At 39.8% G+C, this 24439-nt stretch overlaps 1 protein-coding gene across 1 annotated transcript in view; it reads right to left on the bottom strand.

Moving 5' to 3' along the window:
• ATP13A5 (ATPase 13A5) overlaps window positions 1–24439 on the bottom strand; it is a 114687-nt gene that overhangs the window by 64725 nt on the left and 25523 nt on the right. Inside the window, exons 6-11 of the mRNA XM_050779239.1 lie at window positions 18959–19028; window positions 15588–15722; window positions 9520–9592; window positions 8448–8576; window positions 2687–2857; window positions 1516–1673 (exon numbers count right to left, since the gene is read on the bottom strand). Of these exons, the coding sequence (XP_050635196.1) occupies window positions 1516–1673; window positions 2687–2857; window positions 8448–8576; window positions 9520–9592; window positions 15588–15722; window positions 18959–19028 (736 nt within the window). The remainder of the gene's footprint in view (window positions 1–1515; window positions 1674–2686; window positions 2858–8447; window positions 8577–9519; window positions 9593–15587; window positions 15723–18958; window positions 19029–24439) is intronic.

Here is a 24439-nt window from a genome sequence, read left to right as displayed (position 1 = left end):
TCCCCTGCACAAGCTCTCTTGCCTGCCACCATGGATGACATGTTCTGTTTCTCCTTTGCCTTCCAACCATGACTGTGAGGCCTCCCCAGCCATGTGGAACTCTGAGTCCATTAAACCTCTTTATAAATTACCCAGTCTCAGGTGTGGCTTTATTAGCAGCGTGAAAATAGACTAATACAGCCGGTCTGCAGAGGAGGCTCACACAGTTAAGGTCGGGGATAAGGTCAAATCACAGGGTTGATTGACTGTTTCGTTTTCCTCACATGCTCTAGATATTAATGATTCTACCCTCTAGAACCTTACCTATGTTTTTGTTCAATTAACCATCATTTTAACCATAAATACTTTTTTAATTATTGGAAAATTATTGGAAACATGGGATTCAAGTTCAGTAGCAATGTCTGCTGGGGACATCTTTTGCCCAATATCAATTTATCACAACATTCATTACTCCCTCCTTTTCCCAACCACAGACACAGAAGAGTTTTGACCCAAGGACTCAGCCTTGTCTAACCCTGAACCAGTGCAGATAGAGGCAGCCAACAGAGCCACAGGCTCTGACCCATAAGAAGGTGGGGTCTGGGATTTTTAGTCTTGTTGCCTCAGTGTGTATTGGATGTTAAGCTCTTCCCAGGAAACCTCGTTCTTAAACACTGCCAGGGCTTCCATGAGGTTTTTTCCTGCTTTTCTGCCCAGTGCTCCAGCTCCCCAGATTAAATTGGCATACTCCCTCAAATTCCAGCCCCAGTGACCTTGACATTCTGCCTAGCTCTTCATAGGCCCCATCGTGGGCCTCTCTTGACCCAGAAATGCTCCCTGGGAGCGATTTCAGATTGAAATAACTACTCAGCAGTTCAGTTTTGGCGTGAACATTGCCCTGAAATTCTTGTAACTATGTCTTTGCCCACCAATATTCACTTCCCACCTCTCTCTCTCTCTCTCTCTCTCTCACACACACACACGAATTGATGCCACCAATTTGGACATTGTAATTAAGCCACTCACACAGTTTTTCACCTGTTTGGATGTTTTATTCACAATGTTCTCTTCCTCCCCACCAGCTCACACTATTATGATCCCAGACTTTCTTACATAGAGACTGCGTGGTTCACAGCAACATCAGACTCTCAGGACCAGAAAGGACCTCAGAGGTCTTTAGTGACAACCGTTCCCTCCCTAGCCACCAAGCTATGATGAGGGGCATCCAAATGAAACCTGACACCCTGTAGCTTAAAGGGAGGTCGGTATCTCATGCGGTACCAGCTCCGTAAAAGTGGAAATTTCATTTCATTTCAGACCCTAACCAGAACACATGAGAAACCCACTGATTGCGTAGTGTTTTAGGTATTACCTAAACACTGGGGCCAAACTAGGCAAAATCTGCTAAGAAGCTCTTCTGGACAGTAATGATTCATAGAATGATAGGATCAAGATGTAACCTAATCCAGCCCTCTGAGTTAGGTCAAGCTCTTTGCAGAAGCTATACTATTGAAAAGCCTCACCCCCAGTACTTACTCCATGGTACGCATATACCCCTAGGGCATACAAAAAACCCATGACACCAAGGCAGGCCAGGAACACCATGAACTTGAAGGCATCGCTGTATAGTTTGAAGTTCAGAGGCCGGGGGTACAGGATGGATCTCACTAAGTCCCCTTTGGCTGTATTGTAACCTATGTAAAGATAGTCATAGATCAAGTAAGGCTGCTTGATGGACACTTGGTCTCCTAAAAATGGCTTTACTGTCTTTGAGGAAGAGTAGAGTTTCCTCTAACCTGTTACCTAATCATTTTATAAGTATTCAGGTGGTTTTCATGATTTGTAACCATGAGCTTCCATGTAGGCCACAGGCTGAGCGATGCCCTAGTATCTAGTGCCTGCTAACTAGTTTGAACATTTTTAAAAACTTGATATTTTTAATTTTAAAAAATCAGCTAGAACAACTACTCATAAACCAAACTAAAGCATACAGGTATCGCAGTGTAAAGTGTATTTTGTGTCTGTGAATAAGTCGGGTGGCAGAAACACAGGTCAGAGGTTAGAACAGAGAGCTGGGACCCGGTCATAGGAGGCCTTCATTGTGTCATGTCATGTAAAAGACTGGGACTCAGGAAGCGTTTGCAGAATCATCCAGATTTGGTGCCACATTTGGTATGGGAAACGAGAGGAGTTAGAGATGTTATTAAGAGACCAGCACGATGGTGATGATATTAACAGAGAAAGTCAATACAGGAGGATGAATACTTTCAGATTCATTTAATTTGTCTATAGGGCACCCAGGTGGAGTTCTTTACTAGTGAGTTTGACCTATGGCCTAGCAAGCAACTCTGTGAAAGGAAAAAAGTCCTCAGTCATAGTGGCTGAAATTGTTTTTTGGTAATCACTCAGAGGAGGTGTCAAGGGAGACAGAAGCAGCATGTGGTCGCAAGCAAAAAGAAGAGCATAGTTTTACCTTTGACAAATTTTACTTCACCTACACATACCCTTCATTACATAGAAGGGTTTTAACAATAAACCATTTAATTAAAAATAGTAACACTTTACAATAATAAGGGTCAGTTTAGAAAAAACCGTGTTGTTACCTACCAGAATGTGGCAAACTCCATAATCCTAAACTAAATTTCCCTAATCCAACTCTCCCCATATTCAAGCATGAATTAAGCTTACAAAAGTGAAATCCACTAACCTGTTTGCAAAACGACTGCTCTTACAGGCCCCTGCCCAGAGGGCTTGACCTGGATAACTTCTGTTCCACAGAAGAGGACGTGTTTCCGATAATCTTCCAAACTGTGACATTTCCAAGGCATGGTGTTCTCCATCTGGGGCAACGGTGTCTTTGTAACAGGTATACTTTCTCCTACAGAGGATTGTATTTTGTTGAATCTATGAAAGCTCGGGTAGTTAGTTAGAACTGGTGCATACCGGTTTCAAGAAATGATACAAACTACAACTAATCCGGTCTTAATGCCCATCCCATGAGTCAGATGACTGTTCATAGAGATGCTGGTGGTACAAGCAATGGTAGACTTGATTCTATTGCAAATATTTAGATTAGATCTGCCTACTATCCTATACCTGGCCTGCATGGTTTGTTGTCACAATTTTAAAGGCAGCTTATTTTAGCTGAATACTTAATCATTCTCCCAAGAATTCATTCAGCCCAGCGCTACTTTAGGCAATGAAGGAGCTTTCCAGCACGCGAACAGTAATTACTGTTTGCTTTGTATTCACTCATTTCTTCATTTGTTCAATCAATCATTCAACTATTTTTAGGTGCTTATTCTGTTTCAGGAACTGTGCTAGGTGCTAGGAATAATGATGAACAACAAGAGAGACAGAAATCTTGCCCTCATAAGCTCATGGAGCAAGGTGAGAAAATAGTAGTTATTCCACATCATTTTCAGATAGAGCCCATCCAAGCCCCACTTTTATTATCCCATTTTTTTGCCCCAAATCCTTAGGCTTTTCCATTGCCACTACTGGAGAAAGCCCAAACTGTCCTGCTAAATTGTCAAAGCCTACCACGATTCAAACATCATTGCCTGTCATTCCCCTGCACAAACTCCAGCTCAACTAGGCCACTTGCATTTCCTTTCATTGACCCCCATTCTTAGCAGGTAGCAATTTTTTTTCCTTTCCCTGGTGGCTATAAGACAGAATATTTAAGGTACAAAGAAATGAGCTCAGAGTTCAAAAAGGATACATTTCAGAGACAAAATAAAGATGTTCATAATACTTTTTGGCTCCCAGATTTAATATTAGAATGAATTTAAAATTCCATCAGTCTTTTACTAAATGTTCAATTAGCAAGATAACGTCATATTTCTAATTTGGAAATAGTATTATATCAATCATAGTTACACAAATTTAGGTCTTGTCTCTCTTTCTAGGTAATAACTGGGAACAAGAACTTTGACAGATATAAATTGGTATACTCTTCGTTTTCCTAGTGATATGTAATAGGTTCAAAATACATAGTTTTTTCAAATGCACAGATTAAATAAAAACACCCAAGTTTGTCTATGATTGGTCTTTCAAAATTCATTTTCTGCCATGATGTATTTTTTACACGCTAAGGTGCAAGAAGCTATAAAATTGTTACTAGCAATCTTGAATATTTTTCAAAAAATTATTTTAGCCAAGTATTGTTCCGAACTATACCATTTTCTTTAAAACAATTATGATATTCATCCATTGTGTAGATTTATCGATTGCATTCTAAATGGCTTCATAGAAGGGTTAGAATGTTTTGACAAATCTCTAAATTATGGTATTATATTATTTTGAAAGCAGCCTTTGTAATAGGCAAATACTTACAGATCATTTCCTTTTTTTGGCTTTTGAATCACAGAATATTAATCCACAATATATACTTAGGCTAACATCAGTAAACCGTTTTCTGCACACAAAACCAGTGAAACTGGAGGCAGTCACGTATTGATCAGAAATGGAAGTCATTTGCAGATAATTTGCTCCAGAGACAACAGTCAGATGATTTTACAGAAAGATGGTTTTCAAGTCTCTTTTATGCTATTTGCATGTTAATAAGAAGTCTCATGTTTTGGCCTTTCTGGGGAGCCCAAGAAAGGATGATTCATCTGCAAAAGATGTGGGGTGCAAGGCAGCCGAAGAGAGTTTTAGAGGGAAGAACTATCATCGCTCATCATCAACCGTACAGTTGGCTCCCTGTGCTGTCAAGTGGAGGTTCTCTCCCTTGTCCACAAGGATCAAGATGCCTCCTCATGGTGACAGTGTTTGAAATTCCAAGTCCTTTTAATTTATAGCTCTAGAACCATTAGACTGTAAATGTTTTGAAACCAGAGACCATTTCTCATTTAACTTGGTGACACCAATACGCAACACAGTGCTTACCATAGTAGGCATTTCTGAGCTTTTATTGAATAAATGGATGAACAAATAAGTAAAAGAAAAGGGAGAAGGAGGATGATTAAAAAGAGAAGAAGAAAGGATCAAAGGAAGAGAGAAAAAGATTGGACCTTAACTGATGATAAGCTTGTGTGACAGAATATCAACGTGAGATCATCACATAGGGAAATCCCTGCATGTCCAACTCAGGTCACTGCACGCTTCCCCCACATACATCTCAAATCAATCAGCAACTTAATGAAGAGAAGAAGAGGGAAGGGGATTGTGTCAGAGTGCATGCCACCCCTCTTCGCCATAATTATCCCTAAGAGAATGAGGAAACACTGATTACAAGCATAGGTTCTGGGGACAAAACGCCTGTATTTAAGGCATTAAATTTATTAAGACAATAGATATCGTCTATTTTCTTCATATAACTTATAACTGTTGAAAATTCTGTGTCATTTGTATACTTTCATATTTTCTGTCTCCGTCACTAGAATATCAGCTTCACGAGGGCAGAAATCTTATCTGCCTTGTTCACCTCTATGTCACCTGTAGAGTTCCTGCTCCATAGTAGGGGCTAATAAATATCTGTAGAATGAGCGAATTCACAAACAAATCCAAATCTTAGCTGTGCCACTTTTAAGCTGTGTGACCTTAGGCAAATTACTTACCCTTTCTGGGCCTCAGATTTGCCCATTCTAATAGAGTTGCTGATTGAATGAAATAGTATATGTAAAATGTTAGCACAATGCCTAATATACATGAGAGCTAAGAAAAAAAGCTCTAGTGCTAAGAGATAATTTCTAAATATTAATAAACACCCCTCCCAATGAGATTCCCTGTTGTCTCCAGACTCTTCCCATTTGAGAGGAGCTAGATTTTGAAGGTGATCATTGTTTCAGGAAAGATGGCAGAAGAAAAGGACGGGGAAGTTGATCACTGGCTTTTGAGTTTTTTAAGTCCTTCATGAGTTTGATCATGGATTGTAGAGACTACCTGAGATTAAGAACAAAGTTTTTCTGCTCACCACACCTTTCCTCTACTGCATTTCTAGCTAAACCAAAGTCCTTGTACTGGGAGTTGGAAGAGAATTCAAAAGGACTCAGACGTTGTGTGTCCCTGAGAGAAGAGGTGTGCACCACAGTAGAACATGGGAACATGCGATAAGGTTATGGAAGCAGCGCAAACGGCACCAGGATCTGCCTCCCTGTCCAGGTAGATAGGCCTCAGACAGCTCAGAGTGGAGTGAGAGCAGCAGGAAGAAGAGCTGCCCTCAATCGGACCCCTCTCCCTGATGTCTTGCACATCTTAGGACAGTCAGACAAGGGTGAGGAAGACCACCTAACTGATGGGGACAACTGTCTGACTCATATTAGATATTCACACTGGACACTTTTAAGGATGGCAAAATTTGGAGCCAACATAAAAATTAAGTGTAGTTATAAAATAAAGGTAAACTTCTTGCACAGCTGAATTTATGACAATAGCATAAGGCTAAGGAGACCAGGAGGAGAAGATCTTACCAGAAAGTGGGTACTATTGATGGCAATACCAAGTAGAGAGGGAAAGGTGAGGAGGCAGGAAGGTGACGCAGCCTCATCCAGCTTAGAATTATCCTTCTCATGCCTACGGTCCTTTACATTTGGGAGCAAATGCCACCTCCAATTCTGATCCTTCCACTTGCTAGCTGAGTATCTCTGGTCTTTTTACCTCACTCTCCTCATTTGTGGTATCCTAACAGCTCCTAGTCTAATTTGTTTTATGTCATGATGAAGTGAGATATAAAAGTTATTTATAAAATGTAAGTTGCTATAGAGATGCTAGGAATGATATTTTTATTCTTACATAAATAAAGACTTCTATCTATGCAAAGGACCATTTCGTACATAGGGAAGAAATACCTGAGTCATATTTGTGGACAAATTCCCTAGGAATACATTTTCAGTTTCAGGAATCTTACCTTAATCCTCTGTTTAATCAAGATCCTTTCCACAAATATGTACATGAGTGGGAGGATCTATGTAGGCTGTGCAGTAAAGTATTTAGACCATACTGGGATTTAGATCTTTCTGAATAAGTTAACAAAAAAGAAATAATGTATTTTTGCTTCATGTGTCTGTCTCTGAAACTGGCCTCTGTCAGTACTTAAGTTACACAGATATTAGTGCTGATGACTTCATTTTTCCAAAAAGGGAAACTAGAAGAAGCCACTTGTCATTTAAGGCCATTTTGGGTCCATTTTGCACATTTGTTGAAAGGCAGCGTTGTTTGTCATTTCTATTTCTCTGGAACTCTCTGAGTTTTCCTGGGAATCAAGGCAAGTTCTGTGCACCCCTGCCAGTGAAAGCAGAGAGGGCAGCCCAAGGGCAATGAGACTTTCTGTGTTTCCTCCCCATGTTTGCTCACTGCCACACTCTCTGTTACCAATGAGAGAAGCCATTCTTCATTGTCAGGCTGCTGGGAGGTGTGAGGCAGCTGCTGTGTTTGCGTGAGAAGGACAGTTTTCCTTGGGCTTGAGGTTTATAGGTTGGATACTATGGCAACATTCTGGGTAAAAGATATGATCAGTATGCAAATCCTCATCACTATCATTATAGGACACATTTCAACACATTAAAGGAGTATTTTGTAATTATTCTGAACATATTGATGTTTACTACATTTTCTTATCTCAATTTTGAGTTAAGCAGACCAATTTTAATGTAAAAGCTGCTTGTGTTGAACAATTTAGGGATAGATAATGAACTCTTACTACATTTAAGTCATGTTAAAACATTTTCCCTATCTTTATACCATTTGGAAATGGAAAAACTGAACAGTCTGTAAGCGTGAAAGACAAATAGTTTGTGTTTTTGTGTTGCTGTATAGTCTCTTCTCTCATTACAATGTGCTGTGTATTTTAATTTTTTGCCTAAAGAATATTTTATAAGTAGTGTCTTACTAATTACACAAATTCAAGTAGACTTAACAAAGTACAGATGAGAACTAGGACTGCCTGAGCTATAACTAGAAGATTAGTTTCTGCTCAGTAAGATCAACAGGAATATAAATCTAAAGAACAGAAATGTGAGATTGTCTTTGCCCGAAGGTTCAACTCAGACTCCTTTCCAGTGAAACCTTGGCCTCAGTAGTTTTCTATCTATAGAGTGCAGGGTTGGATAAAACTTCTATGCCCTTCCAACTGTGGGAGTCATGGTTTTCAAGGTTGTGTCTCTTTTGTACATGTGTATAAACCATTCTCACATTTATCAAGAGATTGTGTTTCAAACTGTGTAGTGCTCTCATCCTCTTCTGAACCCAAAGCACCCTATTCACCCCACTCATTGGTCAATTAATCACATGGCATAGTAAACATTTGTGTTCATTTCACATTTACTGTGACTTAATTCTTATAGTTAAACATTTCTGTTTGTGTATATCACGTGTGTGTGTCCCCATATAAATGCAAAAGCTGGCTATGTCTCCCTCATCTATCTCCGAATATCTTAGCAAGGGTCTGGTATAAGGTAGGTAAGAATATGTTGATCTGATTCGATATCAGACAGAGAAGAGGAAGCTCCATGACAACTGCCTACCTGTAAGCATGCCTTCATTCACCACGCAGCTTCCATCAATCAAAACAGCATCACATGGCAATGAAAGTTTTCCTGGAAGAATAAGAATGTCTCCGGGAACCAAGAGACGGGATTCCAGCTCCTCCAAACCTACACCAAAGCAAAGTCTCCATGAAGAGCTGACCTTTTCCTGTTTTTACTTAAGAATGAAAGCAACTAAGAATCCTTATCGACCTGTTGGCCAAGAGCTACCCTACCTGTTCAACTGTTGAAGCCCCTTTTTGGTCCATTGAAAATTCCAAAAGAATCAGGATTAGGAAATTGGTTCCTGGGACTCAGAAAAGGATTAGCTAAGCAACAAGATCCCATCTTAATCCTAGTACCCGGTGTGCTTTGCCCACAGCAGATACACAAGGACACTGGGCAGAGCAGAAGTGCAGCTTCCTGCTGTTTGCTCTCATCTGGGTTTCCGATTCCTGCGGTACACTTGGTCTTCTTGGATTGAGGCCTTACGTAAATTGCCCAAATAACTTCTGCTGTCCCAGGGTGCAGCTCCTCGCTCCTTACAAAAAGCCACAGCCACGCCACCTCTGGCTAGCTCACAGCAGATGCCAAGTGTCCAGACAGCTATCTAAAAGCCCCATTCAGGCCTAGGTTCCAGATGGCAGTTCAAATTGTGTGATGCAGGGTCTGTTTGGGATAGTTAGATTGGGAAATAAAGGAACCTTAAGAAGGTTTACCCAGTGTTATTCAAATGAGTGACATATGAAGGGGAGAGGGAAATTGAAGGAACCCAGACATTGGGTAAGAATGACTGAATAAAGGCTTGGGTGAGGATAAGGCAAGCAAGATGTCTAGTGTACAAAATTTAATGAGGCACTTGTTCTCAGGGCCCTGCAGCTGTGGGGTCAGCACTGGCATGATCTTGCCTCGTTAAATTTTCTATCTTAGAGGCCTTCTTTGCCTTACCCTCATCCCAGTTCTGGGTTCAGTCAGAAAAGACTTTTTCTCCTTGGCTAATAATTAAGGACAAATGAGACCAATTCCCCTGTGAAATATTAAGATGCTGAAGATGGCCTAACGTGTCACTTACCTTTGTCTTTTACAATGATTGTAACCTGGACTTTGTTGTGGTCCTCCACGAGGTTATGCAGCTTAACTGATTGCTACCAAGTAAAAGTTAACATTTAAATATTAGATAGTTCATATTCTGAAAACCACATGTTCTCAACACAGTAAATACCAGGCCAGCTGTCACAGCTAAAGTGACTCTGGGCAAAGGACTCTTCTTTTGATGCTTCAGCTTCCCTGCTCCAACCCCTACCTCATCTGACCTGCTACGTGCAGCAGCAAATATGCTCGTTAGTTTAATGCTATCTCACTCCCCAAAAAAAATAATGCACAGCCACTGCCTCAAGGACCTAAGCCAAGGAACCTGTTAAAAGAAACTTTACGCAAATTAAATTTAACAGGAGTTTAATTGAGGAAGAAAAAAAAAAGGTAATTCATAAATCAGGCAGCCGCCAGAACCACAGCAGATTCAGAGAGACTCCAGGGATGCCTGATGGTCAGAATAAATTTGTAGAACAAAGAAGGGAAATGACTACAGAAATCAGAAGTGAGGTACAGAAACAACTGGACTGGTTACAGGTTGGCGTTTGCCTCATTTGAACAGTTTGAGCCCTCAGCAGTGTATGAGTGGTGGAAGTATGGCTGCTGTAGGAGTCGCTGAAGATTGGCCAAGACTCAGGTATTGTTACAGACACATACTCCTAAGTCAGGTTTTCAATCTTGTCTAACTATTAAGTTAGGTTAAGGTTGGCCCACAAGGAGTCAAATATAGAAGTACGGAGTCCTTCTCAGGCCGTATTTAGTTCGCTTTAACAAACCAAAGCTATATTTCTTGAAGATGCACAATCAGAATGATGAAGAATGAGACTGTGAGCAGGTTACTTCCCTCTCTATGCCTCTGTCCCCCTGTCTGTAAAACAATAGAGCTAAATGTTCTCTGTAAGTGGCTTTCTGCTCGAAAGTGTCTGTGAATGTGTAGGTTGTGTTTTGATTGCATGTGGGACAGCCACCCTCTCCTTTATGAACTGTGGATTTTCATATTGGTTAAGTCAGCAGATGGCAGTTATGCTGTTCAGTTGTGAATCTTGTGCTATTGCCTATGAGTTATTTAGCCTGTTTAACTCCTTTTTGCTCATCAGAAAAGGGAGATTATAACAGACTATAACAGGGTTAAGTTTGAAGTGATTTTACTCTTATAGAGCCCTCTGTGTAGTACTCAATACTATGCTAAGAGCTCATGAATGTTAGTGATTCATAAGAAACTTGTTGGAAAACCAGTTGCGAGAGCACGTTAACTGGAAAGACTTGCTTGAGATAGTTTATTGAGTTAGGACTCTGTGAAAAGTGGAGAAAATGGAAGGAGCCTGGAGAAGTGGAGAAAGCATCATTATAGGATAACACAGGGGACAGAAAGGCAGAGGTGAGAGATGACTTCATCCATACAGTTCCCCAGACTGACTGCTGGGGCAACATCAGAGAGAGAAAGTTCCATGCTGGGCCAGCCCTGGAAGGTACTGCCTCTTCCTGTTTGGATGTCGGTGGCTTGGATGCCTCGAACTAGACGCGAGTTTGAATACTGTCAGCAATTCTTAATTCACTTTAGCCTAATTCACATATAAAACTTTTTTTCTTTTAGCTGTTACATTGTTTTGATCTGTTCTGTTGGTGATACGTACTGTTATAAATGTCACTAGGCCAAGACAAGCATTACACGTAATTATACAACTTTCCCCTTGAGAAAACATAATGAACCCAGTGTTAATATTTATATGGAAAAATTTATGATATACTTCAGTTTTGCATGAAAAGTTAAACTTTGGTAAGTTGGACCGATTGAGTGGAGGAAGCGATAGTACTGTTTGGTGCACATTCATTGCTCTAAGGTGACTTCCTGAGGCTTAATGGTTGGGGCATGCATTTTAATGATGCGTAATAGTGGGGAAGTCAGCTGTGGTTCTGTGGGCAAAGAACACTGGGGTCAGTTAGGATTTCTGAGTTGTAGGTCAGGCATACCCCCTAACCAGTCAGGTAACGTGCACATATAAGAAATGGTGCCTTAGAATTTAGTCTTTTTCTCTGTAAGCAGACAATATTGAATTGGATCACTTTCAAGTTATACCTTCAAGCTCTAAAATGATATGACATTGATTTATTTTGCATGTCAGAGATTTATTTAAAACCTGCAAGGCAACATAGAAGAAATATACATGGTATATAAAATGGCTCAAATCTTTATTATTTTTAAATAGTTTAAAACATTAAGCAGTTATTATGTGCCAGGCATTGTTGCAGGCACTTGAACAACAGTATTTTTTTAATTCTCAAAATAATTCTGTGATGAAAATGTTATCTCCAACATACATGTAAAAACCAAAAAAACGGGGTAGAAAATATTAAAGTAATTTTCTCACCATCATTTACTAAGTAAATCAAACCTAGGTTCATCTGACTCTAAAGCCTTTTCTGTTGATGAATATGTTCTTCTAGTGCTTAAAAACAGCATTTTTTCCTTTAAGAAGATAAAAATCCTTTTTCTAGATTTATTTTTTTTTTTTTTGCTTTGCAAACTCATTTAGATAATGCCATGATAAATTCAGCGTAGTATGAGAGGATGATAGTCAACACATTTGGAAGTAGTGAAGTATGAGTTAGTAATACTTGACTATAATTCCCAAAACTCATTATGCTGTAGAGCTGGGCTGGTTTATTAGACTTAGTCTTCTCTGTAACCTGTCACGCTTCCATGCCTCTGCTCAAGCTAGTCCCTAGAATGTCCACTCCAGTTCTCTACTAACAAACTTTCTAATCCTTCACATAAAGGCCTACTCAAATGTCACCTCCACTCCGCAAGTCCCTACAATCCTCAGGAAGAATTCATTGTTCTCTCTCCACCTGTGTGAGTGTACTGATCACATTCCATTATAGCTAACCGCTGTCTTGTCAGGCCTCCCTTGTGAGTCGGGCAGTAGAGAGAAGAAAGGCACCGTGTATATTATGCATCTGTGGATTCCTCTAGAGCCTATCACATAGTAGGTCCTTATCAAATATGTATTTATTAGAACCAAATTATTCTACTTCTCCCAACACTGGAGTGGAATAATGTTAGCCTCCTCTTTGAGTTAATGTACTGGGAAAATCTACAAACACGGGTTTCTATGGCAACCAACTAGCTAGGAGAAGGCAAACGCTGCAGTGCTTGCCATGACTGCAAAGCTCGTTGCCTGATTTTCGTTAGGCCCCCTTTAGTTTCTTCTGTCCCTGTTCAGCAGTACCAGGATCAGTTTCCAAGATGAATTTGCATATTGTTATTATTCAGCATCTGTTGCTGTGTGTCCTTGTGTTTGCTGTGGCTGGATTTCCTCTAGAGATGAGTAATGAGGGTATTAACTCAGGTGCCTCTTGAGCTTGGCTCTGTCATAACTGAAGGCAAAGAAAGCACTGTGGGCCAGATACTCCCAGTGCTATTTCTAGCAGCCACCCGTGGAGCTCAGCAATACAGTATGCACAGACAGTTCAATGTAAATACAGTTGAGTACCAAGGTTTGCACTCATGCCTGCACCAAACTTGTTAGAAAGGGACTGAAGCAGGAGGGTTTCTTGGCTTAAGAAAGGTAATTCTTTGTGTAGCATAATTTGGGGCCACGATGGATGCAGAAAAACATCTTATTCTACTCCTGCAAACACTTGCTCTCTTACAATTTTCCAAAGCCGGTGTTCGTTTACCTAAGTCTTTAATTCAGTGAAATAATGAACTTCAGTGTAGCTCAATGGAATGATATGGAGATAGCAATAGATGTTCCTTCTTTCAATCCTGCCAAAGCCCTTCCCCAAATCCTACTGCTGTAAGGAAATTCATGAGTCACTCTGAGGTTGTGCTCAATGGGACAGTGTGTAGTACTTGACTTGGAATCAGAAAACCTGGGGCTAAGGTCTATGGCCACTGTTACTGGGTGAGTGTGAACAAGTCCCTTCACCTCCTGGATTATCCCTGTCCCCCCCTTTCAGGTAGCAGGAGGCTATAAAAATCATGTGTGTTTTATTTCCTAATTTGCCATGTCCCATACAAATACATACATTATGAATATGGGTGCCTACTGTAAACTGTAAAGTGCTAAACAGATGTTGATGAATGAGGACTTGTGATTTAAATTGCAAATATACAGTTTCAGGAAACTGGCTCATTTTGTGGAGTGTTACAAGGTGCTTTACAGGTTGGGTTAGGTACCCTTTTATTAATAAATACTGGCTGCTAATGAGATTAGTGTTTGTCCTCTAATTCCTTTTCTGTTTTTTAAAGAAATCCTTTGCAATACTGCCACCAAGTCTAAAGTTCCCGTATTAGCCACTGTTTTGAACAAAGGAATGTAGAGATTTTTTAAGATGCGGAACCTGAAAGTTTAAATTCCAGGAAGGATTTTTAAATAAGCCAATTACAAGTATTAGAAAACAGGTATTACCTAACTTTGGAAGGGGAGATCTTATAAGCAAAACAATAAACCATAAAGGAAAAGAAATATATTTGACTCTACGTACATTTTCATAGATAGCTAAAGTCAAAGTCTAGAAAAATAGACTAAAAAGTAAAACTTTTTCACATATATGATGAATATAAAGAGGCCCTTAATATAAAATGAAAATGCAAAACACTATTAGACAAAAAAAGTGTCTAGTCTCACCAGCAATCAGGAAAATGTACATTAAAACATCAATGAGACCTAGTTTTTAAATACGTTAAATTTAAAAAATTTTAAATATCAATATAACTCCAGAAACTGATGAATCCGGGGGAAATAAATACTCTTGTATGTTTCTGATTTTAAAAAAGTCTTTCATTTGTGGAAAATAATATAGCAGCATCTATTAAAATTCAAAATATACATATGCCTTGATTCAGAAACCTGGCTTTTGGTTGCTATGCTAAAAAAATGCAAACACTAATATGTAAGAACATGCCCATACTATAGTAGTAACTTTCAATTCAACATTATTTGTGGTGGCAACAGATTGAGGGGAAATTACTTTCAACAAGTAACAGAACAGTGAAATAAATTATGATTATCATGAAATAGTATAGTATTATTTTAAAAACATGAATTATAATTATTTATTTACTTGGTGAATTGCCATTATATATAAAGTGAAAAATGAAAGTTCCAGATTAATATGCATAGTAAGATCCTATTTTAATTTTAAAAAATAAAGACATAAATCTCCTTATAAGCTGGTATATATATGTATGTGCACTTCATAGAGTAAAATGAGTGAAAAATATGATGATGGCATTAATAAATAAATACATATATCTGGAATCTTGGTGTTTGAATTTATCCTTCAGTGGGTTCCCTTATAATAATCATTGTTAAGCTTTTAGAATGCATAACAATCATCAGTTATAAAACTTTTAGAAATGAAGATTCCAACCCTGGATATTTTGATTTAATAAGTCAGAAGCTCAAAAATGTCAGGGAATTCTCTTACTGAAACACTGTCTTATTGAGTATAGAATCAAACCTAATTTTTTCTACAACCCATCCCCTAACTCCCACACAGGAATTTCTGTATTTCTTTTGGATTTCCTTAAAGATATATTCAAATATCAAATGAAGACATAGGCATTTATAAAGGACTTCTAAGAGGGAGACTAAAATTTTTCAAAGACAATTAAATAGGAAACCTATAGAACAAATACAATATTTAAGTCCAGGGAAATATATGGAAGTGTTCTAAGGGGCATAATATCTTGATTAATGCACACAGTTGAGATGCTACCCCTTCATTCTCCTAAAACTATGACTGGCATCTTTCATCCATCACAGCATTCTTTCCCACCATACTCAAATACAGCCTTAGAGTCCTTCTAAACAAAGCATTCAATGAAGGCTTCAGATGATAATCAGAGTTTGCTAAGACATTTAATTCTCCCTGGTAGTCCCAAAGTCCTCCTTCTGTGATCCCACATTTGGTAAGCCCTCACTTTTTGTTTTATGACTTATGTTTGACAAAGCACTGCTGGCTCTCAGTAGAAACACCATGGGCTTTACTTCTTTAGCTAGAAGCTAAATAGAATCCAGCTGTGATTTCAGGGCTTACCTGTCGCAAATCATACACGCTTAAGACAATGGAGATAACTGTCAAAATGATGATGGCCACAGAGTATTCTATGTAACCTTGAGACAGCCACAAAGTTAGGGTGAAGGCTTGGAACACATAGAATGGATTTAAAACCTGTGGGTACAAAAATGGCATTTGGGTCACTTGCATGAACCTTAGTAGTAATCAAGAAGATGTCATTTCATTATCTAATTTTTTCTCATTTTTTTACAACATGCACGAACCTCTAATATTTAAGAATTCACTTAGATCTCTATTGATTTGGGTTGAGAAAATGTCAGACACATAGAATGTGATATGGTGGAAGCAAAATTATTTTGTGCATTCAGAGCCATGCCCACAAATTGATCATTCTTACTCATTTTGAATTTCAAAAATATTTTACCAATAACAAAATTTAACAATTCACCTTCTTAAACAGATTTACTCATAATGGCGGAGGTACGTGATTCAGTCTCTTTTAAAAAAGTACTTCCATTTGGAACAGTTTAAGTGCAGTTTTATTTTTCATATAATCACATGCTGCAGATTTAGTCAAGTTGTGTAATGAAAATGAAAGATTCTACTTTTCTTTTCAGGTCATTTAAAAATAGCATCTTTCATGTCACAGGTCTTAGCAAGGTCACATGAGAGTCAGTCAAGTCCTTCTCTTGGACAAGGAGGAAGGCTGGAGAGAAATGTCTTCCCCAAGGCTGCAGGGCCAATCATGAGCAGAAAGTATGACCAGCCCGAGAGCTGGTCAGTCATACATGTATATTTTTGGTCTCGTGAGAATACCTTCAATGTTTCTTGTTCCCTCAATTTTTCCCATTTGGGTCCTGCTAACTCATGCTAATAATGAGAGCAGAGAGGGCAAACCTGAGAAGCCAGAGAAAAGTCACAGGATATACATGCAGAAAGTGGATTAAAGAGCCCGTCAGAGCAAAGCAAGGATTATTTTTCTGAGAAACTGTTATTTCTAATCATTATGAATTAGATGAAATATTGGTTTAAATCAGTGCTAATCTCCCTTACCTCTGTTTTCTATAATTTCCTTATGTACTAAATACAATTCTAATTTAGTCTTAAAAGTGAACTGACATATGGTAAATAAGTTAGTACGTTGTATCTTAAGGGTTGGATATATTTTGTCCATTAAAAAAGATTTTGTTCCTTAATATTTCTTATTATTTCAATCCCCACTGCTTTACTTACAAATTACAGCTTTTTTGCTTATTATAAAATGCTTTAATTGTAGGTTACATACAAATGATAATATGACCTTGAAGTTAAGCAAATCCAGTAGAAAACTGGTGAAATACTTGTTACAGAAGAAACAACAGTATCCTAATTAATTTGGTTGTCTATTTAATATTCTTTTGAAACCAAATGTAAAGAAATAGTTGTACTTGTTTTTCTTTCTACTAAAGGGCTAGTAAATAGGTGCCAGAAAATACTAGCACTCCTTTCAAAATAGAACACACTGACCCCTGGAGAATATTTGGCAATTTGAAAATGTACTTGAAGTGTAAAAAGCTGCCTACTTTTTGATAGTTAGGGAAGCTATGCATATGTCTAGGCAGGATTTATATGGGAAATCTTTGTATGTTCCACCAAATTTTGCTGTGAACTGAAAACTAGTCTAAAAAATAAAGCTAAAAAAAAGCAACCTGTTTTCTGCTCCAGACACAGAATAATGGTAAATAATTTTTTAATCTTAAAAAGATATGTCCATGCTCCAAAACAAAATGGCCATCTTTATGGGTTAGAAATAGACTGGAAACATGCAGCATTGAGTGGGGACTCACATCATCAGATTCATGGGTTCCAGACAAAGACTAGACAACAAAATCTAGGAGCTCCTTTCTCAGAGGAATAGACAGAACGTGTTCCTCAGGTGGCGGAGGATAGAAATGAGGCTTACGGTGGAAAACAAGGGTAGCCACGGGCTTCCTGTTCCAGAATAGAGGTTGAGCAAAGTCATAACCAATGAGGGCTTTCCACCCAAGGGTAGAATGAGAGAGAAGAGAACCCATGGTACAACTGTGAACTGGGCCAAGCCTCAAGCTGGCTAAGGACATGCATGTGACAAATCCCTGAAAGACAAGTGCCCAAACCTTCAGGGACCACATAGGGGCCAACTGGAGGCAAACAAAGCCATCAAAGAAGCACAGAAAGCACAGAAAGAAAGAGAAAAATTGATGGGGAAAGTGTCCCACTTAAAGTAAGCGTTAAAAAAAAATCCGCCGGGCGCGGTGGCTCAAGCCTGTAATCCCAGCACTTTGGGAGGCCGAGACGGGCGGATCACGAGGTCAGAAGATCGAGACCATCCTGGCTAACACAGTGAAACCCCGTCTCTACTACAAAATACAAAAAAAAACCTAGCCGGGTGAGGTGGAGGGCGCCTGTAGTCCCAGCTACTCGGGAGGCTGAGGCAGGAGAATGGCGTAAACCCGGGAGTCGGAGCTTGCAGTGAGCTGAGATCCGGCCACTGCACTCCAGCCTGGGCGACAGAGCGAGACTCCGTCTCAAAAAAAAAAAAAAAATCCAAACACACAAGGAAAATATTGCTAAAAATAAAAACAAAAATAAAACACTAACAAAGGGAGAACTTACTCTCAAGAAAATGAAAATAATAAAGCCATTTGAAAAAGACCAAAAGAATATATTTCAAATCTTCAAAAAATATAGAAATAATAACATTGCCTCATGCTGTGGACTGAACTTTTGTGTCCCCCCCTAAATTCATAGGTTGATGCCCTAACCTCCAATGTGATGGTATTGGGAGGTGGGTCCCTTGGGAGGTAATTAGGTTTAGATGAGGTCATGAAGGTAGAGGTTCCACGATGGAATTAGTGTCCTGGTAAGAAGAGGAAGAGACCAGAGCTCTCTCTCCACCATGTGAAGACACAAAGAATGCAATACTCTGCGGGCCCAGGAACGGGTCCTCACCAGGAACCGAATATGCAGGCACCTTGATCTTGGACTTCCCAGCCTCTAAAACTGTGGGAAAGTAAATGTTTGTTGTTTAAACCACCCAGTGCATGACATTTTGTTATAGCAACCCAGTGGACTAACCACGCCCCCTACCACCACCACCACCACCACCACCACCACCACCACCATCATCCAAACTTAAGAGAGCAAAACAAAACAAACAGGAGATTATGAAGCAGGAATCTGTCTCACACTGGAAAGGAATTTTAAAGTACACCTGAGTTTAAAATAAGCAGTAGCAAAAAGAAGTTGCATGAAACAAGATATCATTCACATCAAAGTATTTATGTGTTCCTTCTAGGAAGTAAGAAGGGGCAGAAATTTATTTTTTCAAAAAAAAAAAAAGAAAAAGAAAGAAAAAAGAAAACAGTTACCTGTTTAACAAGCAGCTTCCATATGGGTTGGATTTCAACCTCAATGGTGTTAGGCCCACACACTAATCTTCTGTAGGAGATTGATCATCCATTAGTGTCAGAGCTACAAGTTCAGTGATAAGTGACTACAGGCCAAACTAAACAGAAGTCATTTTTCTACTCTTTGGAGATTTTGTGACTTTGATTTAAAAAATAACATGCAAGTTCTTTTGAAACCTAATTCTAAACTACTATTTTTGAAATGAAAGTCAGTGCATGATGGACAGAGTTGTAGTCCTTGATACAAATATATCTTAAGTGTAGTACAACTCAAAACAAAAACTTGGAAAGACACTTTCATTTTGAGTTACTTTTAAAATAATTTTATTATATACTAAAAGCAGCGAAAAAGACACAGCTATGCAGATGTTCCTAGACTTGTCAGGTGTTCTAGATTGTCCTTGATGTTAGAAGTCATATCTATCTTACTTTGGTACCTCCAGCACCTAGGACAGGCCCTTAGTGTATGAACTGAATGAATATATAAATGAATGAGCAAATGAACTGGAAGACATGGCCTTCATGGCTAACACTTGGTAAATGTGTACATTATACACAAAGTGTAATACACATGTGCATTACAACAGGAACGCATATTTCCATACTATTTTACCATTAACAAAGTTTTTACAAAAGATTCATTTGATCCTCACAATAGTCCGAAGGAAAGGGCTAATATCCCTATTTTGCCAATGGAAAAAATTACTCAGTGTGGCATGTAGCCAAAAGTGCACACATCTAGTATTAATCACGACAATGTAACTTTTTTTTTGAGATGGAGTTTCACTCTTGTTTCCCAGGCTGGAGTGCAATGGCACGATCTCAGTTCAACGCAACCTCCGCCTCCCAGGTGCAAGCAATTCTCCTGCCTCAGCCTCATGAGTAGCTGGGATTACAGGCGTGCGCCATCACACCCGGCTAATTTTGTATGTTTAGTACAGACAGGGTTTCTCCATGTTGGTCAGGCTGGTCTTGAACTCCCGACCTCAGGTGATCTACCCGCCTCAGCCTCCCGAAGTGCTGGGATTACAGGCATAAGCCACCACACCCGGCCTACAATGTAACTTTTAAACAGAGTTGACAGTGTCAGAAACTGCACTTAGCCTTTTATATGCATTAACTCCTTCAATCATCACATTATTCCCGTGAGATTTCATATTAGCACCTATTGTAATAAAAACTCAAGTTCAGATAAAGCAAGAAACTTTTCCAGGATCACAAAGCCAGAAGGAGGTAGGCTTTGTAGCATGGTCTGTGACTCCACTTCACAAATCTGCCTCAGAAAGGATCAGTGGGGAGAATCTACCCGAGAGATCTTCGGTCTCACTGAGGTATAACAGAGAGCTGAGCCCAAGTTTATCTAACTTCTTAGCCATATTTTTTCCAAGTACAATTGTAGCTTGCAAAGTACAGAGAGGACTCAAACCAAGGTCTTCTAACTCCATGGCATGAAAGCACTGAGGTTCAAGGATGTTGGGAATCAGAGAGGACAAACAGCCCATCATGCTCTTTGACTTCTTAAGTCCCTATACCTCACACTGGAAAGAGCCCATAACTCAAACCATTTCAGTACTCAGGACTCTTTTACACGATCTGGGGCAATGATCTGGTGTTAAGCAAAGTGTCAGAACTTCGGACCCCAAAGTTGGTCCTCCTTTCCCTCTCTCTACTTTGAATGCCCTTCCCACATTCTTCACCTCATAAATGTCTGCTCAGCCGCTGAGAGCCAGATCTGACAATCAAGCCTAATGGTTGAGAAATGTGGGATCGGATAGACCTGGATTTGAATCCAGCTGAGACTTTGTGCTTGCTGTTCCCTCCCCCGGGAACTAATTCCCCCCACATCTTTGTATGGCTTACTCGCTCAGTCCCTGAATGAAACAAGGGTATTCCCTTGTGAATGAATTTCATTCTTTCTCTGTTCAAATAGCACCTCCTTACTGGGCTTTTTCTAACAATGCTGCTTAAAATAGCTACCCTGACTCTCAATTCAGATTCTCTTCATCTCCTCATCCCGCCATGCTTCATTCTAGTGCACATAATTACCTGAAATTACATGTTATGTTTTACATATTAATAAGTGTGCAAAAAAACCAGACTGTGTCCTCCACTATAATGTACGCTTCCGGAGGACATCGATACATTCCGAATGCCTAAAACAGAGCCTATTATATGTTGAATGAATGAATTGACGACCGAATGAGGGGTCAGCCTCACTCTTCTCGTCTGTAAAAGAGGTTTTATAAAACATACCTAATAAAACTGCTATCAAGCTGAATGTGTGGCACACACCTGTAGTCCCAGCTATTTGGGAGGCTGAGGCAGGAGAACTGCTTGACCTCAGGAGTTTGAGACCAGCCTGGGCAAAAAAGGGAGACCCTAATTTAAAAAAAAAAAATCCTGCCAGTAGCATATGAGTAAAATACATAAAGCATTTAGTTCTCAATAAATGGCAGCTATCTTTGAAGTCTTACTCCCTCTCGCACAATTAACTCTATTTTTCTCCCTTCCAATAACCTTTCTTTTCTTAGCAACAGCACCTACATCATTAAATTATAATGTATATTTACATGTATTTTTCCCTCAAGTTTCCTAGAGTCCCTTTAAAGGCAGAAACAGATATTTTTTTCTTTTTTCTTTTTTTTTTTTTTTTTTTTTTGAGACGGAGTATTGCTGTGTCGCCCAGGCTGGAGTGCATTGGCACAGTCTAGGCTCACTTCAACTTCCGCCTCCCAGTTTCAAGCGATTTTCCTGCCTCAGCCTCCTGAGTAGCTGGGGTTACAGGCCCACGCCACCACATCTGGCTAACTTTTGTATTTTTAGTAGAGACGGGTTTTCACCATGTTGGCCAGGCTGGTCTCAAACCCCTGACCTCGTGATCCACCTGACTCGGTTTCCCAAAATGCTGGGATTACAGGCACGAGCCACCGTGCCCAGCCCAGAAACAGAGATTTTTAAATCCTGTCTAAAAATCTAACATCTAGGGGCACAGTGTCTGACCTAGAGGATATTCCCTAAATATTAGCATGAATAAATAAGGTTCAAGGCAGTACACAGGGTATGGAAAGCAGTTTAGAAAGCAATCCTAGCTTCTGATGCTCTTTGGCTCTCCAAGTTTGGCAATATTACCATTAAGAGAGAAGAGATCCCATGAGGATGGGGATCCAGCAGTTCAATATTTGCCTGTAGATCATCTTCTTTATGGCTCATCTGAGCCATATTGAAATCACAGCCTGGCATGCCCCTTGCTGCTTCATCTCTTCTACTGCTTCTTGCCAAAAACTATTGTGTGTTTAGAGATCATGCACCCGTCTCATTTTCAGCACAAGCCAAGCAGACTGTTCAGGGATGTTGACCAATGGCTGAGCAACAGGAAGAAAGATAAGATTCGAAGCTGGTTCACATGAGGAAAGGTCTAAGAAACAAGGGAGCTGACATTCTGACCAGCTGGCGGGGAAAATTGTTCCCAGAATGTTCCCAGTGGCTTCACAGAACAACACAGGCCAAATAAAATTCAGCAGACCTGCCTAATAGTTCTAACTATCCATCAGAAGAAGAGCTTCTTCGGAAGTGGATGGTCCCTCTCCAGAAGTTGAACAATTTCTCAGCAGGAAACCTGTGGAGGGGATTTCTGCAGGGACCGTGGGCTAAACTTGAGGAATCATTGAGGTTTCCTCCAACCCTGAGAGAACAGTCAATCTGTTAGAATTTATTTCTGAGAAAACAAAATGCAGATGACTAGGAGGACTTTCTCCTGGAGGACGTCCATGTCCCTTTTCATTTGTTATTCATTCATTCATTCATTCATTCAATTAACTTGCCAAGTAATTGTTAATGTGTTGTGTGGTAGCCACTTTAGGCTCCAGGTGGTAAAGACTGAAGGAGTCCTCAAGGAGGAAGGAAGGGCTTGTTAGAATTATGATGGGGCTTTTTCAAACTGCACCTGTGTTTTGCTCACTGCTTCCATTCTGATAAGTTTCCAGCAGGGTCTGCGGCAGGCAGGGATGTCTATAGTTCTCCACACAAACAATGTCAAGCCAGGAGATTCTGGCATAACCCACTTCCCGGAACTTAGGAATTTTTAGGAAGCAGACATGTAGAGGTTGAGAAAGTTCCCGTGTGATTCTGTTAGCGAGTTCCTGACTTCCCTAACACTCTCATTTTACAAAGGGAGGAAGACCTGAGATCTTCACAGATGCATAGGACGTGGCATCCAACTTCTGGGATTTGGATGTGGTTGTATCATACAGCAAGAGTGCTGGCCTTAGAGCCCTTCCATTAAAAACAATAATAAAAACAAGATTGGAGTATTTTGAGAAATTGCTTTATGGAAGGAAAACACCTATTTCCTTACAGCTTGAACCTACTTGTGTACTTTAATGAAACACTTATACAGAGACTGTATCTCCATTCTACAAATGACATGAGAGTTAGTTTAGTTTTTTATATTTGTCCTCATCTGTGACCTGCCCATTTCTTTCATTGCCTAAATTGCATGTTTTCAGATAGCCTCAGGAAAACTTGGGAAGTTGAGCCCTGAGAGGATTTCAAGCCCTCCACGTGAGCTAAGTGAGATGCTTCCAGTCAGTTTTTCTGGGGAAATGCCTTGAGCGTTCCCAGGTGTGGGGATGCAGAAGGGAATGGACCAGGAGGACATCAGGAGTGGAGATGGGAGGACAAAGAAACCCAGTGCAGGATCCTGCCAGGGAGATTCTGGACTTAGGTTTACGGGTCCCTCTGTAGGGCTTTGCTCTAAATAAGGCATTAGAGTTAAGCGATTTTGTACTTTAAATGGGCCGAGATCCATAGAACCATGGATCTGATAATTCCACTTTATTAAAAAAGAAAATGATCTCAGTTCATTTAATTTTTATTACATACCTTATACATTAAATTTTAAAGAAAGGATATATACATGTTATATTTTTAAGTAACTCATTAACTTCTAATTGAATTTTAATAGTTGAGACTATGTTATTGGCCTCCAGAAGAATGAGCAAAGCCCCTTTCCTCGCCTCCAGCCACTCCTTCCCTGATCCTTCTGTAAAAGCTGATCTCATGGCTGAGTATCTACTACATGGCTATTTTCTAAAGGCGGTTTCAAAGGGGATAGAGGTCATGGTATACAAGCATGGTTTCTAACTTTTCCTCTCCCCAAGACTGAGAAGTAAGAGAGTAGGGTCTCACAGCAGCCTCTCTCTCTCCCTCTCTCTCCCTCACCTTCTTTTTGCTTCTTTCTCTCTCTCTCCTAATGTTCTGTGTTCTCATGGAACAGTTTCTGTCAGCTTAGAGCTACGCGTAAATGGTAAACCTACCTTCTCTTGCTGTCTGTCACTCGGATTCCTTTCCTCTGGTGCTGACAAGCATGCCTTTTCTCTCAATGCTGCGGTAAACATTGAGAATTAAATTTGGCCTTGCGAATCGCTAAACCAATGGGGAGCT

Source organism: Macaca thibetana, chromosome 2, assembly GCF_024542745.1.
Source record: "Macaca thibetana thibetana isolate TM-01 chromosome 2, ASM2454274v1, whole genome shotgun sequence".
Lineage (NCBI taxonomy): Eukaryota > Metazoa > Chordata > Mammalia > Primates > Cercopithecidae > Macaca > Macaca thibetana.
Note: the sequence above shows the minus strand (reverse complement) of the source record. Positions and strands in the feature narration are given on the sequence as shown.